At 55.2% G+C, this 16356-nt stretch overlaps 1 protein-coding gene across 1 annotated transcript in view; it reads right to left on the reverse strand.

Moving 5' to 3' along the window:
- Window positions 1-3152: 3152 nt before the first annotated feature.
- Window positions 3153-16356, reverse strand: part of EPHA8 (EPH receptor A8) — a 75101-nt gene continuing 61897 nt past the window's right edge. Inside the window, exons 6-17 of the mRNA XM_019541353.1 lie at window positions 16099-16223; window positions 15738-15900; window positions 15485-15581; window positions 14625-14692; window positions 13852-13977; window positions 11990-12175; window positions 10473-10534; window positions 9753-9962; window positions 6593-6742; window positions 5317-5507; window positions 4279-4434; window positions 3153-3268 (exon numbers count right to left, since the gene is read on the reverse strand). Of these exons, the coding sequence (XP_019396898.1) occupies window positions 3154-3268; window positions 4279-4434; window positions 5317-5507; window positions 6593-6742; window positions 9753-9962; window positions 10473-10534; window positions 11990-12175; window positions 13852-13977; window positions 14625-14692; window positions 15485-15581; window positions 15738-15900; window positions 16099-16223 (1649 nt within the window). The 3' untranslated portion in view covers window position 3153. The remainder of the gene's footprint in view (window positions 3269-4278; window positions 4435-5316; window positions 5508-6592; window positions 6743-9752; window positions 9963-10472; window positions 10535-11989; window positions 12176-13851; window positions 13978-14624; window positions 14693-15484; window positions 15582-15737; window positions 15901-16098; window positions 16224-16356) is intronic.

The raw sequence follows: 16356 nt of genomic DNA on the forward strand, positions 1-16356 counted from the left end.
TTAACCCCTTAACTGTTAAAGCATCAACTATTGGTGGGGTTTCACTTTGATATCTGCTCATTCTGAGTAATTTTCTTGGCCGCGCTGCGAAGCGTACCAGTGAAGAAGGAGTGTGGTGTGGGAATAGTGTTGCTTGGCAGGTGGGGCTGAGGTGCGATGATCAGACAGGAATTATAGCACTAAATATCTGGCAAAGATTGGTATCTGTTAACATCATCCACAAAGTGTATTTGACCCTAGAATGAGCTCAGAGAAATGATGCACAAGTAGCATTTGCACACGTGTGTGTGCACGTGTGTGAAACTGTGATGAGTGACTTCACTAGAGCCTACCGTGCTGCTCTGAAGTCCTGACCTGCAGTTGCAAAACACCTGAAAGATGCTGAAGGCATCCAGGGCCTGTGGTATTAATGACCTACTCCGGTTCAGTTTGGGCAGATGCACAAGTCCAGGGTGCTTGTCGTACCAGTTGGTCAAGGCCAGGGGAGCGGGCGCACAGGGCTCTACCTCCTCCCCCCCGCCGTGGGCGCTTGGGCAGATGCTCTTGGCACCCACGGCTGGAGGGAGGAGGTAGCAAAACAGCTTCACAGCCCTGTGCTGCTTACACCAGTTTGTTAAGAAGAGACTGTGGACGGCTGCTGGGAAGGAAGAGTTTTATTGTCCAGGAGAAGGTGCAGACTCCAAACAGAAAAGAAAGGGAAGGAAAAGGGGAGACAAGGACCGTCCAGCAACCCCTGTCCTCGCTAAGGACCATCATCTGACAGCTTCCCACCCCTCCAACAACTCCAGAGACACCCCCGTTATTCCTTGGGACTGCCAGCCCCAGAGACCATCCAGTCCCCCCACTCCCAGGGGCCAGGACCTACCAACACCCTGTGCCCCAGGGGCCAGAGGAGGTCAAGCAAAGCTTATGCCTCTGGCAGCCGCATCTCACCCACCAGCTCCCAAGTCTGAAGACCTGGGCCTATGCAGCAGTGTCCTTCCCTCGGGCTTCCTTGGTGCTGCAGCCGGCGGTAGGACCAGCCAGACCCAGCCTGGGGGATCCCGTGGGCAGCAGGAGGGATGCTCTGCACATCTCCAATGAGGGCCTGACTGCGGTTTGCTCATGAAACGGCCCCAGGATCGCTGCGTGGGGTCCGAGGAAGGGGAAGCCGAGGGGAAGGTAAATAAAACAACACATTGCATCTGTCCCTCGTTACAAAGAGCTTCCATAGGAAGAAATAGAAAGAGAGTGCCTGATCTATAGTCATAGGGAGAACCGAGGTGTGTATGCCCTGTATAGAAAGCTAAACCTGCCCTGGAAGAGCTGGTTTAGCAAGGATTATTGCAGTCTGGAAATGGCTTTAACCCCGCCCCTGACATCCAGCCACTCTCCAGGTCACTAGTGCTGCCAGGAGAAGATTGGGTTGAGCCAGCTTCTGTGTCACTTAGCCTGGTATGAATCCAGAGTAACCCCAAGAAAACCAACGGGGTGACGCTGGATTCACTCTGCCCCCATTGCAAGCAGAATCTAGCCCTTCCTTTGACCCACCCGGGGCTCACACCCACGCAGCAGCTGTGTTGTGCGCAGCACTTCTCCCGTGCCCGGCGGAGAGGGGTTTCTCCGTGCCTTGTGCCGCACGTTGCCAGAAGAGGCGGTACAGTTTGTTCAGCCTCGTGGTTGGTTTGCTGTGCTTTGAGACCATTTTTGCTTATCTAAAGTAATAAAAGAGTTATGAACGTGGTAGAAAAATCATATTTACACCCACAAGAGACACTGGGAGCGGGGGGCCTGCTGTCCTTCCCCGTCCATTTCTATATTGCTTCTGCTTCAGTGTCCAGCTCGAGGCCTCTGACAGATCCAGCGTATTTGCCTGTTGCCTTCCCATGTCCTCAGCCCACGACTAGGGACACTCACCCACTGGGGAGCACTGCAGGGATCCCCTCCTTCCTTCCTCCCGGGGACCACCGGGCTCACAGCAAGGGAGGGCTCCTTCTCGGTCTCATACCGATCAAGTGGAGCAGTCACAGCCCGTTGGCATTACAGCCCTGGACAAAGCCTGGCGTGCAGCGATGGAGAGGACCCCTGAGCAGAGCCTCTGCCCAGGCTGCAGGGATTGTGCATTTGCAGCTGGGAGCACTGCAAGGAGAGATGCTGCTCCTGGACTCTCCCCAGGGCAGCTGCACCCAACGATACCCAGCCAGGCCCTGTTCGGAGGCAGGCAGGTCGGCTGTGGGAAGCTCTTGGTTTTTCAGGTCCATAGCTGAACAAACTAGAGTTTGAGAGGGATCTGTCTGGCCCTGAAGACAACACACCACGGCTGCGTGGAGACAGGGGTGCTGCCGCGGTGGGAGCCGGGTCTCTGTTCCCGACTGGCTGCAGGGTTTGCAAGCAGGAGAGGAGCAAGCTGCTCTGTTGCAATGGCGATAACCTAAGCTTGCGGCCCCAAGAAACATGCCCCCTCCCGGGCTCGAGGCACCTGCTCCGGCCTCGGGTTTCACTGCTGGTGGATTTGAGAAGTGGTCACTGTCTAGCTGGCTTTGGGGTCTCTTGGGGCCTCTCCTGCTTTCCATGGTGCCGTAACGCGTGGTCAACTTAAGTCTCCGGTGTGGTTTGATGCCACTGGAGATGGTGCCCTGAGCTCAGGCTGCGCAGAGCTGAGGGGGAGGCTGGAAGCCCTGGATACAATCATGCGGTGCTGGCAGCAGTGGTCAGCTTCCTTTGTCCCGGGGCGGCCTGTGGAGGGATCCAGCGTCCAGCTGCACCTCCAGGCCACGCAAGGCTTTCTTCGCCTCAGCTCAGTGCACTTACAGCGAGTCGCTATGCACCAAAGAGATTTGGCCCATGGCTCCTGCTATTGCTTTCGGTCACTGCAGGGCATAGGGAAGCACCCTGCCACGTAACTGGCTTGCCTGCGCAGCTTTCCTATACAGCCCAAGATTGGCCCATGCTGCAAGCCCCAGCCCGGCAGGGACACAGTGGAGGAAGGGGTAGGAAGCGGCAGACTTCCACCTTCCTCTGGAGCTTGGATCCCAGGAAAGATGAGGAAAGCCACGTGGGTCTGTGGCTGTAGCGTGATGCCTCTTGCTGCAGAAGTGCTGGGCCGTGCTCACCGCTCCCCTGCCCTCCCGCCAGTGTAAGTGCTTTAGGAACGCCGGCGCCCGGGCTCCAGGTCTAGAGATCCCGCCTGCGTCCGTTCGTGTTCAGCAGCTGTGACCGCATGAGCTGGATGCTGCTCAGGATCTTCTTCTGGTGGCCCATGGGGGTGATGCCCAGGCTGCGAATGTCCCTGCGAAAACAGAGGCCCTGTCAGAGACGGCGCTCTCCAGCGACCGGGCACCGGGCTCCAGGCGTCCCCGGATCAGCTCGGTGCCCTGCCAGCAGGGAGGTGCCGCTGTCTCCGTTTCAGGGACTGATCGGCTGTCGTTCTCTATGGCACACCTTGGTCCCATGACAGCCCCGGTGGGAGAGGGAAGCAGAAGGGGAAATAGCTCCTGGCAGGCTAATAGCAGGCAACAGTGATGCTCTAAAATTGCATTCCCTCTCAGTGAGGTGTCCTCAGATAGCCCCGTCAGATGGACAGACATCCCCCTCCACCAAACAGCTTCCCTGGTGCGTCTGGGCGGCTCTGACTGGCATCAGCTCACACTGACTTTCTTGCAGTCTGACAGTGGCCAAGCTCCTGCCGTGCGGGCTCCTGCCTTGCCCATCTCAATCTGCTCTCCACAGCAGGCTCTCGCCAAGCTTGCACCCCTGGTCCTTTGCTCGCGAGCCCTCCCCGTCAGTGATGGAAAGTGAGCTGCCTCCAGATTTGCCCGGCACACCAGAGCCTGTTGGTACCCAAGCCAGGGCACCCCTATGCCCAGTGCTTCCTTGGCTTCTGGACAGAAATAAGCTCTGGTAAGATGAGGCAAGGTTGCTTCTAGCCCCTGCTCAGATGCACAGCAGTAAGGGGCTGTGGACAAAAGTCACGTGGCTTCCTATTAGGAGCCCTCCAGGACATCTTGGGGCTTGTGCGATCTTAAAAACACAGGGCTTCAGAGCCCCTTGGCTTGTTCTGCCAGCTGAGGAAATGTCCCCCATAGTCCTAGCCTCACAACTGTGCAGGAGCCTGCTGGGCTGCTATCGCGTGACCGCACCAGCCCTATATTACCCACATGCCAGCCAGGCCTGACCCTCACTCTTAAGCTTGCCAGCTCTAGTGAGCACAGAGCGCAGACGGCTGCCGGCCGTGAGATGTAGGCAGGCCAGCCAGCGCAGCAGGGCCTGCAGCCCTCCTGCCTTCAGGGTTATACTCACTCGATGCCCATTCGCATCACCATCCCCAGGGAGGAGTACCCAGCCATGACGAAGTTCTCCCGGTAGCGCCCCAGCCTGATGGACTCCAGCCAGTCCTCCACTGTCACACAGCGTGTGAAGTCAAAGATGCCTCTGTCGAAGGGCGTCTGGGTGAAGCTAGAAGACAAGGAGAAAAGCCATCAGCTCAGCTGCTCAGAGAGCGCGGGCTCAGGGCATGGAGTCAAGCTAATGCAAAATCAGGCAAAGGATTCCCGCGGTTGGGCTGTAGAGCTGCTGCTGGCAGCCCGATGGCCAGAGACTCGGATGCCCTCGTGCAGAAAGACCCGTGACATCCCAAGTGAAGGCCTGAGCCAGCAAGGATAGAAAGGCAGAGGCAGAGGGAGTGCAAAAAGGACATGCCTGTTTGTAGTGATCCACACTGTGTGTGTGCAGATGTGCCCATATTTATTGGGTGTGCACAGCTAGGCCCCAGGTTGTGGAGATGCAAGGTGCACGTGTGTGCGCAAAGCCAGGTGTGTGAAGGGCAGGCTCCTTGTCAGCTCAGCTACTCTGGGCATTAAGTAGCCTGTTTCCAAATGCACGCTGTGTCCTGCTGGTGTTAGCCCCCCGGTACAAGCGGTACTTAGGACCTCACTGGGGTGGCCGGGAGAGCTAACGCACCTCATTGTGGTTATGAAGAGGACAGCACTAGACTTGCACTTTGGCTTGGAGAGATGTTTTAGGCACGTCCCAGTAGTTATAATCTATCCCTTCATCCTTGGGCTCTGAGCAGTTGTAGCTGAGAGCCTCTCGCTGGTCTGTGGTAGCTGTGAACTATCTGATTTAGCCACAGTGTATATTCTGGCTTTGGCCTGGAGGCTCTCACAATCAATTGTGGCCAGAGTTAATGAAGGAGAAACCACCGTTGCCAGATACTGGCTAGCCAAGAGGCTCCTCAGTTCTCCACGACTATGAAAACCAGCTGGGCTGAGCTCTGTTTTGGCCAAATGACCTGGCCTGGCTCATGGAGGGTGCAGCACAGGCCTGCCCGGCTCTTACCGGTTCACCGTAGCCGTGCATTTCAGGTTCTCTGGGTTGCGGATGAGCTTGTCCAGGATGCTGACGATCTGTGAGAAGCGGGGTCTCTCGCTGCGGTCTTTCTGCCAGCAGTCCAGCATGAGCTGGTGCAAGGCTGTGGGGCAGCCCATGGGAGCAGGCAGGCGGTAGCCCTCTTCGACGGAGTTAATGACCTGGAAGGAAGGCTTGCTCTTACTTAGGAGCAGGAGCATCCGCGGCATTGATGCCTGGGTCCCCTGCATTCATCTCCAGAGGTCGGGGGAGCCAGCTGCCAGCTACACTGACAAATAGCTGCAGAAAGCAGGCAAAGCAGGTACTCTGCAGTGGGATGAGGGGCTGGACTGGGTGCAGCTCAGGCCCTTCAGTAAAGCAAGCAACTGAAAAAAGTCAGCAAGCCAGGGACGGGATCTGCTTATGAGCAGGGACCACAGGACACAGGCAGTGGCATCAGGGTGTTTTCTGTACGTGTCCCTCTGAACACACCACTGACTAGATAGATATTTGCCCCCACCTTGCTCCAGTCCCTCCCTTCATGAGGTCCCTGCCACGGTCCCATCAACAGGACACGGGTGGCAAAGCTGACACATGAAGCAAGTCAAAACTAAAACATGCCTTCCTCCACAACCTGCTCAGACTATGGGCTCTCACAGCAAGGGTTATCTTTTCACCTGTTTGCACCGTATCTGAACCACAAGCCTCCTTCTCCTGGGGACTTCATGCAGTCTCCCAATAAACTGGCTGGATAAATCAATTAAGGGCCATGCAGAATACTTAGCCCAGGGCTTTCTGCAACAGTTGTTTCACAGGGGCAGAGCTCAAGTGGTGGGGCCAGCGTGGCCCTAAACCAGCAGAAAGTCTTTCATGCAGAGGAGAGCGTGGCTAGAGGAGATGCCCGGTCCTGGGGTGCGGGCCCCCACTGGCAGCAATGCCTGCAGAGGTGCATCCCCATACCAGATGCTCCAGGACAAAGCTGCACGCTGTGCACAGCTGTTCGAGAACGTAGGGAGACCCCGGGCTAGAGACACCTTGGCAGGCAGCTCTGCTGTGGGCTGTAACCAGTGTGGACCATGCAATAATTTGAAGTGTGGCAAGACCACAGTGGCAGCCACAGCAGAGAAGGGCCTGTGCAATGTGCAGGAGGAAGAGCTGCACCCCCATTTGCCTTCCCAGCCCTACGACATGGAGAGCTGCCCTGGAAAGAGCTAGGAGGGAAGCCCGGGGCGGGGGCTGGTCCAGGGCGTCTGCCTGGCTCACTTACATCTCTGTTGGTCATGTTCCAGTAGGGCCGCTCGCCGTAGGCCAGCACCTCCCACATGACGATGCCGTAGCTCCACACGTCGCTGGCAGAGGAAAACTTGCGGTAGGTGATGGCCTCGGGGGCTGTCCAGCGAATGGGGATCTTTCCACCCTGAAACATAAAGGAAACCCTGCCTGAAGCTGGCACCTGGCACAAAGGCCCATGGAAATTCAGGCTCCAGGAGAGCTCCAGGGCTGACTTCTGCTCTCCGTATCTCTCTCAGCATCCCTCTCCAAGGGTGAGAGCCTTGCCCAGGTGACGAAGATCAAACTTGCAGCTGCTGAGAACACACACTATGAACTGGGAACACACAATGTGAACTGGAATCGGAGCAGTTCACAACTGAAATAAGCAGACCCAGGGTATGAGGGGGCTTTCTCAGTTCACTCTTGATAGTGGCCTAGGAAAGACAGTGCCTCTGCCCCTTCGAATAACACACAGACTCTTTTCTGGTTCAGTGACCAGCTACACAAGCACTGAAGGGTTTGAATATAAATTGTCTCATTACATTTCACTAGGTCTGGGAGTCCTCAAATTGGAAAGTGCATTCAGATATTCTTCCCTCCTTCAAATGATCAGCGATGTCCTCTTCTGGGCAAGACTGGACCCCATAAATGGCCAAAGGTAGGGAAGCTAGCACAGACCAGCTGCTTCGTCTCCATTACATCATCCAGGCCAGGCCAGCGCAGGGTTAGCTACAAGACATGCTGGGAGGCCATCAGCTTGGACAAGGTGAGGAGGCGGCACGCATGGTGTCAATCAGAAGACAACCAAGGGCCACGCATGTGATGTGGTTGCAAAACAGATGAAGGGGATCATAGGGTGGAGCAGGCAAAACATCTCAACCAGACATGGGGCAGTATCAGTGCTGAGGTGCTGGAGAGAGATCACTGGGGATACCAGTTCTGGCCACCCCTGTTCAGGAAATGTCCTGGGCAGGGGGGCGGACTCGATGATCTAATCGGTCCCTTGTGACCCTAAAATCTATGAAATCCATGAAATGGGAATTCCAGCTGGAACAGGGACAGGCAAGAGATATCAGTCAGATGCAGTCAGCTGTGCTCATGGGGGATGGAGCAAGACGTGACGGGCTCACTCTGGACCAGAGGAGATTCCTGCCACTCGCGCATGGGTCGCGACTCCATTTCCTTGCCCACGACTGCGTGTTTGCTCCTGTTCATAATCCCCACTACGCTATTGATTTTTCCCCCCAGATGCTCACTGCTGACTCACAGGCAGCTTGCGGTTCACACAAACCACTGGGGCCTTTCTGCAGCACCGCAGCCTGGCCAGTTGTTCCCCGATTTGTGTTTGTGCATGTGATTATCCCATTTTCCTGGCAGGACTTGGCACTTTAGCCTTCTCGAATTCAATCCTATTTCCGACCCTTTCTCCAGTGGATCAAGGTCCATAGCCTTTCCTCAATGGGGTCTGCAGCCCCACCCAGCTGGGGGGCCTCTTCAAATTTCCTTAGTGAGCCCCCACTTTCATTCTCTCAGTCATGAATAAAACTATTAAACAGCATTGATATTAAACAGCAGCCATCAATGCTAGATGTCATCTGTCAGTTTATGGCCCACTCCCACAGCTTTGTAAAAGCTCTCTGTAAACTCTTCTCCATTAGCTTTGGATTTAACTGCCCAGAAATATGTTGTGTCAGCACCACACTTTGCCTTCTTGTCATTTATTCCCTGTTCCAGATCATTTGTGAATATGTTGAACAGCACAAGGCCCAGCCCAGACCCATGGGAGACCCCCCTGCAGCGCAGGTCCAGGGTCTGCACTGGTCGCCTTCTGCCGGTGGGAAGAAAAGCTCGCAACGCTGAAGTCTCTCAGCAGGGTTACAAGAAACAGCATGCTGGTGGTCAAGAAAGCAGCTTGAAATTTCTCTTCCATTGGCTGTGAAGTCCTTAACATTGATGTGGGACCTACAGTGCTCCTTCTAGAGGCTGGGCACTCAGTATCCCCACGGGTGTGCGGGTCCTGAGCAGCGGGGGCTGCTGGGTGCACAGCTTTCTCATGATGAACACGAGCACAGGGACAGCAACGTCTTTGGCCTGCAAGTTTCAGTCGGCAGAGCCAGGTGGAGCTCAATCCACCTGGCTTGGTGATGGGTTGTCCAGAACCGGAGCTAACAGCCAGTTGACTGGTTCTAAAGATCTGGTGGAAGATCTACTAGTCCTGATATAAAGTGAGTGCTGATACAAAGCAAAGTTTCTGCATTGTGGTACACTTAAGCTGAGTAAGGGTATCTTTATAGCTGCTTGCTAGCAGTACCTGACCCATCTAGTTTTGAGCTAGCTCAGAGATATCTACAGTACACTGCAGTCATGTACTTTAAACACCAATTCTTGAGCAGAGGTTAAATGTCCCAATCTCTGATCCCATCTCTTGAGTGAGTCTCCCGGACAGCCCAAATACTGAGACACTGCACGTAGGAGATGCCTCAGGTGATCTAAAGTTTTTTTTCGTGGTCACCCTCACACTGAATCTGGCTAAGACATCAAAAGAAGCACGTCCACTGACAGCTTGAAACCCACAAAATGAATCTACTGCTCACGAGGCTTGTTCTGGTGCTCTCACAGACACCGTCTTCAGGCTGGGTTTTGATCCTGCTGGGGAACCTTAACGGGGGTCCTGCTGATTCACCGAGACAGACGACTTCTTGTGTGACCTTGGTACAAATGAGGCCGGGCTGAGCCTCAGGGGCAGAAGATACAGGGCGTCTGCTGAGCCAGCCTGGGGGAAGAGCAGCACACTGGGCTTGATCTGATCTTTGCTATCCTACTGTGGTTTTCTTTGGTAATGAAGTGAAGTCCAAAGGCAGCAGTTTTAGCAAGGAAACCAATCTGTTTGCACTCGACTCTGAGAGAAGGCTGTGTAAAAAATGCAGGTTTGTTGCATTAGTTAACCAAATAATTTGCTTTCAAATGATTTATAATGGTATAAACGTAACCCTAGTTCCTGGCACTCGCACAAGGAGGCAAAGTGAGGAGAGTTTCTTGCATGTCTGATTTCTATACCTGACCATCCTGCTGCAGCCTGGAATGAAACATGGGTCTTTGCAACTAGTACAATGAGAGAGACAGCAAGCACCAGGCCAGGCCAGCAAGGGACGTACCGTAGTCGTGTAGGCAGCATCAGGATCATCCTCGAGGATCCGCGACAGGCCGAAGTCGGACACCTTGCAGACCAGGTTGCTGTTCACGAGGATGTTGCGTGCGGCCAGGTCCCGGTGCACATAGCCCAGGTCAGCGAGGTATCTCATGCCGGCACCGATGCCTCGCAGTATGCCCACCAGCTGGATGATGTTGAACTGCCCGTCGTGTTTCTGGAGACAACACAACCTAGGCATTATTCCGGGCTTCTCGCTGGGTCTCCAGCGGGCACCGTGTCGGCTCGGCGACGTGGATTCTGCTCACACTCCTGTGCCAGAGAGGGCGAGCTCTGCCCTCGTTCACCTGACTCATTAAGCTCACCCATTCTGGTCAGGAAGACCCTGGCGTCCCTCTGTAAACCCAGACACTTGTTAGTGCATGTCTCCCCAGGCCAGACTGCATGAAGGAGGGATTAGTGCTCCTGTCACACCTGACCCCTTCCTCCTGGGTTCCTGTACAGCAAACCCGAGTTGCCCTGCCTCCTGGACTGCGATGCTCCCGGGGGAGCCAGCCGGGAAGCTTTGGAGCTAGTGTTTCCTGCAGAGGTAAGAGCTCAATCGCCGCTTTTACTCAGAGGTCACAGTGGTCAGGAGGCTGCAGAGTATAGATCAGCCTGTTCTTCCCCCTCATCAGTCACTCAGCCTTCAGGAATGTGCAGTGAATAAAAATACAGAGGTCCTTACCCGGAGAAAGGAATCCAGTGAGCCGTTCTCCATGTATTCGGTCACAATCATTACCAATTTGCCTACAGAAGACAAGAGAGGTCACGTTAATAGAGAAGTCACCTTCCTCTGGGAGCCCCTGCCCCAGCTGTGCGCGGAGAAGGACGCACGCCCCAGGCCAGCGGGGCAACCTCTGTACTCCTGCGGCCTCACACAGATTCAGGGAGGTCCTGTCCTGGGGCTGAGAGGGACCCACACAATTGTGTGGCTGTGGCAGGAACGCATCAAGCTGGGAGCCTCTCGACAGGCGCCATTGATGGTGCTAAGTCAGTTCCATTGTCTAAATGAAATTTGCATCCTATTACCATAATGCTTTGCATTACAATGGGCTTGTAAAAACTAAGACTTCAAATTACAATTCAGTACATACAGCCTTTAAATTTAAAAATGAATGCTAATGGGTAGCACCTCTCCTACCGCAGTATCCCCGATCCGTGGCACTGGGGTGCGGGCAGAGCGGGCTGGGGGAACGCGGCATGTCAAGCAGGTTCTGTTGCAAAGGACGCCGAGTCCTCGTGTTTCACCTCCGTGGAGTGAATGGCTAAATCTCCCTGCCCCCAACAACCAGCAGCCTCCTGCCAGTGGTTTGAGCCAGAATAGACGGTTCTCTTCTCTAATGGAGTTGGAAGGGGAAGGAGAAAAGCAGCAGCTTGTCCTGCGAGTGACAAGCTGTCTCCCTCTGAAGATGCTAATGGGGAACGTCAAAAGGAAAGAAAGCTGCTGGGCTGAGAAGCAGGTTCCCAGAGCTGGGAGATGAGAGCCCAGCTTCAGACCAAGCTGCCAAGGCCTCCTGGCCATGTTAACGGCCAGGGGCACGTCAGAAAATCTCCTGGGCATCAGACCCGGGCAAAGCTGGAGGCGCTGTGGCAGCATCGGGGCAAGGTTTGTCCATGCCCTCCCGCCTCCCAGCACCCATCCTGCTCCCCGACAAGGGCCCTCTAGGAATGACAGAGCAGCGCTGTGCCCTTGGCAAATGCCGCGTTGCTTGTCTGATGTTGGCCGCTTGCCCCCAGGGGCATGGCCTGAGCCCTGCCCACAACGACCCATTAGCCCAAGGATCCTGGCCGCGCTTTGCATCAGTTGTCTACATCCTGGCTGCATCCCTTAGTTCCTCCATAGCTCCCACCAGGTGCGATATTGCCAAGACCTATCCCAAACCTTTATGGGTGACGCAGTGTGCGGGGAGGTGGCTGCCAGGCAGGTGCATGTCTGCAGGCTGCACAGAACAGCTTGCCGTTGCGTGCATTGCACAGGGGCAGCTTTGGGGAGGAAAAGAGCTAGGAAAATGCAAGGCCCGTGAGCGACGATGCCACGAGGCGGCTGGAGATGCAGAACACATCTGCAGGGAGCTCTCTGCCAGGTCTGGGATGTGACACCTTTCCCTGAGGCACCCGGCACTCAGATTGTGTCCCACGATCTCCCAAGCGCCCTGCACCACCTATGAGACTTTGTCAATTTGCTGCAAGCCAGCCACGTACTCCTCGTCACGACACCCTCCAGGTGGATGACGTTGGGGTGGTCGAACTGTGCCATGATGCTGGCCTCGCTCAGGAAGTCCCGTCTCTGCTTCTCCGTGTAACCGGCTTTTAGAGCTTTGATGGCCACAGGAATCTCCCTCTTGCCCGGCAGTTTCAGACGCCCATAGCAGACCTCCCCAGACTCTCCTGCAAAGCGAGAGGAGACAAATCGAAGGGGCTGAGCTCCCAGCAGCACTTTGGCACTCCAGGCTGAACCGAAGCCAGCAGCCAGGAGGCTTGTTTCCTGGACACAACAGAGAGCCTGCAGCATGGCATTACCCATCCTGGGGCCTTGTTTGTAAAGTGCTTGGGGACTGATGATGGCAGCCGTATTGGATCATTATCATTTGGGGATTTCCTATTTGACTTACAGCCCGGCAGAAGGTGGGATGGATTCCAGAGAGCAGGGCTGCAAGCGTTTTCCAGCCTGGGCCTTCCCTGAAAGCTCTGGGCCCTCTCCTTCGGGAGGCTCAAGGCAGTGGAAAGGGACCCAGACTCTGTGCGGCCATAGGATTTGGGCCAAGATATCCTATTTCACCCGCAGGCTTCTGAGTGCTACTTATGCATCTAAATGTAGAGAAGGAAGAGGTGCTGTCTGCCACGTAGGCAGATTTTAAATCCTGTCCTCCTGCATGACTAGACTTTTCCTTCCAAGCGTGCTCAGAAGGAACTGGCTGTGGCCACTTCTGCTTAGTGGTGATCTTATTCTGCTTTATTCACTGAATCATAGCAAAGTTGGGCTGGAAGGGACCTCCAACCCTATCTACTCCAACCCCCTGCCTGAGGCAGGTTCATCCTTGCCCAAAACATCTGCAAGTCCCTGTCCAATGGATTCCTAAAATTACCACATTAGCCCCATCACAAGGTACAAGGCCCAAAGACATCAGGAGCCCTGTAACCTGCCGTCAGTCCTGCAGCTGTTAGAGATGTTAAAATGCACCTAAGAGCACCAAGGAAGAGGGCGAGGTTGTGCCTGGAGCCTCTGAACTCTGCACACATCCTTGAAACACTGTCAGTGCAAATGCGGGCAGAGTGGCTGCCTGAGAGAAGAGGCCTCCATCCTCCTACCCAATGCCTAGTAGTCACAACACTTGCACTTCAGCTCCAGGCCCCCCTCAGCCAGAGGGGTTTGAAATCCCAGGGCAGTGCCCTAACCACTGGGCTATGGACCAGGCAGGGCAATGCCTCCTGTCCAAGACGAGCCAGGGGGCTGCCAAGAGGGAAGGAGATGTAGGGTCAGAGAGGCAGCAAGGCAGAGGAAGCCTGGCACTAGGGCTCAGTGGTAGTGCCTTGAAAAGGAGTGGATTTTAGGGTCCAGTCCTTGCTGCTGCCCCCCAGGGTGTGTTTAATGGTCCCTGGATAAAACAGATGGTTGCCTATTGCTGCCCCACAGCCACCCTCCCTGTCTTTTTTTCCTCCAGCTAGAGACTTATGTAGAGCTATGAACTGTCAGGGTTACATTTTTAAGATCGAACTTGTGGTGCCCGTGCTGCCGTGCCACCAGCCAAGCTGCCCGGATGTGTGGCATCTAATGGTTTATTTCTTGTATTCATAGATTCATAGAAGTCAGGTCGGAGGGACCTTGTAGATCTTCAAGTCCGCCCCCCTGCCCTGGGCAGGAGAGAAAACTGGGCTCAAACGACCCCAGCCAGGTTGGGTCTTTTGTGCTCAGAAACCCACAGAGCAGGTGAAGCTAAGTGAAATCTCCAGCATTTCACTTAGTCCCTTGCCTCTGCCGAGCCCTATACACCTCTGTCATGGGACGAGATCAGGTTTCCTATGACAGGTCTGAGGGTGTGATGGACACAGAGCCAGAGACTCACCAGACCCGATGATCTTCTCGATCTTAATCCGGGAGGCCTCGATCTCTCGTGTGAATTCATGCACGGCCTGGCAGGGGTCCTCGTAGGTGTGGGGGTCCACGTAGAACTTGGACTCGGGGAACTTCACTGTTTGCATCCAAAGAGGAAAGAAACAGTGAGATACCCTCAAGCAGCAATGGCACCTGGGAGCTGGGGAGGCAGCAGGGATCCCAGGCCCAACAGTGGAGATGGCCAGGAGAAGGAAGAGCTACTTGCTGACTCTTCAGAGCAGTGCAAAGGAGATGCTCCTATCACCCAATGCCAGGGAACATCAGCAGAGATCCCCTTGTGAAAATGCAGACTTCCTCAGAAAGGCCCATGGAGTTTGGATACCCCGAGAGCCTGGGAAACCATGCAGGGACTAGAGAGACCCCCCCAGAGCCCTCCACCTTGGGCAGCATGAGCAGCTGACCCTAAACACAGCTCCATAAGCACCTGGGTCTTCCCCACGGGGCACCAGTACTTGCACCTCCCCTCTGCCAGCCTGTCACTATGCAAGCCGCAGACCCCACTGCAGACACGTACTGATGACAGTGCTCTCACAGTCTTCCCACCCAGCTGGTTTATCCAGACTCTGGGTAACAAGGGCTTGTTGAATGCCGGCTCCCAGCAAACCACCCCTGCGGTGCTAGGAGGAAATAAATCCAGCAGAAGCTTCTGCCCCATGAATGTGTCTCAAGCCAGCGGTTCTCCATGCAGCACAGTGAGCAGAGCGGGGCTGGCCGTGCACCTACCCTGGCCGTTCTGATAGTGCATCTTCTCCTCATCCGAGTCCTGGAAGGCTTTGCTGTAACCACAGTGCCTGGCCGGGAGACACAAGAGCAAGAGGGAAGGGGCCTGTTAAACCAGCACAGGGGGCACGCGGGGTGGAGTGCAGTGGGTTTCCGGAGAGGACCACCCTGGAGACAGATGCAGGAGCAGGAGGTCACAGGTGGGAGCTGAGCTGGAGCCGAGATGCTCCCCGTACACACTGCTGACAGCGGGGCTGCGTGGAGGAAGCTCATCTCACAGCCCACCCTGCCTGCTCTCTCCCGTGCACCTTTGTACTTTGGTTTAGCTGGGGACCCTTCATGTGCATTGTCCCAGGCTAGCCACAACTGAGGTCAGAGGACAGCAGCACAAACCCCAGCACCTAACAGTGACCACCTTGGCTTCCCAGTGCACATTTCTGCAGTAGCACTGCACTCCTGGAGGGTTCACGGCAGCTCACTGCACAATCCCCGTCTTTTCTAGGGCTCTCTTGCATGACAGAGACCCCGATGTTTTATCTGCCTCTCTCCAAGGCCACATTGCTGCCCCCCAGCATTTGGTACTTAGCCTCCTGGAAGTGGAGAAGGAATGGTGGCCAGGGTCTCTCTCCACGTTTGTCTGCAGCTGCAGACAGGAAGAGAGTGGAGCTTGGTCCCTTCTGGACCAGCTGCATGCTCTGCCATGCTGGCTGCTGTGCAGTTGATCTCAACAAGGCTTCACTTGCTTTGCCAGGCAGAGAAGAGCTAGTTGTTGGCAGAGCGCTCAGGCCTGGGGCCACACCACCCACTGCCCCGCTCCCAGGGACAGCTGGTTTAAGCTAGAGAGAGCTCAGCCTATTGCCTACCTCTTCTTGCAGATGAGAACCACCAGCAGCATCACGAGGCCAGTTATCAGGGTCAGGCATATCCAGACGATTGTCATGGTGTCGTACCGGAGAGCAACTGGAGAGGAAATATCACAAAAGTGCTGGCTAGACGGGAGCATCCAAGGGCTAGTATTTGGAGGAGGAGGGAGCCCACCCACCCACTGGAGAACGCCTGCTGTAATATGTAATGCTTGCTTCTCCTTTCCACCTCTCCCTCCTTGCCCTCACTCACCTGGTTTCCCAGTCTCCACCTCCACGATCTGGCTGAATCTTCCACAGCCGGCAGAAGTTCGTGCCCGGACCTGGAATATGTAGCGAGTCGCTGGCTTGAGACCAGAGACAGTAGCACTGGTGCCTTTGGATTTCAGTGTAGAATAACTCTGCATCTCCTTGTCCTGTTGGAGCACAAAGCAGAGATGTCACCAAGACTGCTCAGAGACCAGGAGGAAGGACGAGGGGAGCAAATGTAGTCCTTGGTGTGAGACTGGCTTGTAACAGTAATTACACCACGGACCGTGTATAACAAGCAATAACACTGTATTAGCCTAGCGTGCTGGGACTGTTTGGGCCCAGACAAGCATATCCACAGTTACCTTCTCGTAGTACTTGATCTCGTATTCCAGGATGATGCCGTTGGGCTGGTCGGGCTCTTGCCATAGCAGCGTGACACTGTTCTGACCCGTGCTCTCCTGGCGGATCATCATCACCTGGGAGGGGGCTGCAAACATGGCAGAGCATCAGCAACTGGATTCACCCCCCCGGACAGCACGAATCTCCCTGGACCCCGACTGCCAACGGTTCTTTGCAACAGAAGAACAGCTCTATTATTTTTCTGCAGTCTGTACAGGAGG

Source organism: Crocodylus porosus, unplaced genomic scaffold (assembly GCF_001723895.1).
Source record: "Crocodylus porosus isolate Cpor-Errol unplaced genomic scaffold, CroPor_comp1, whole genome shotgun sequence".
NCBI lineage: Eukaryota > Metazoa > Chordata > Crocodylia > Crocodylidae > Crocodylus > Crocodylus porosus.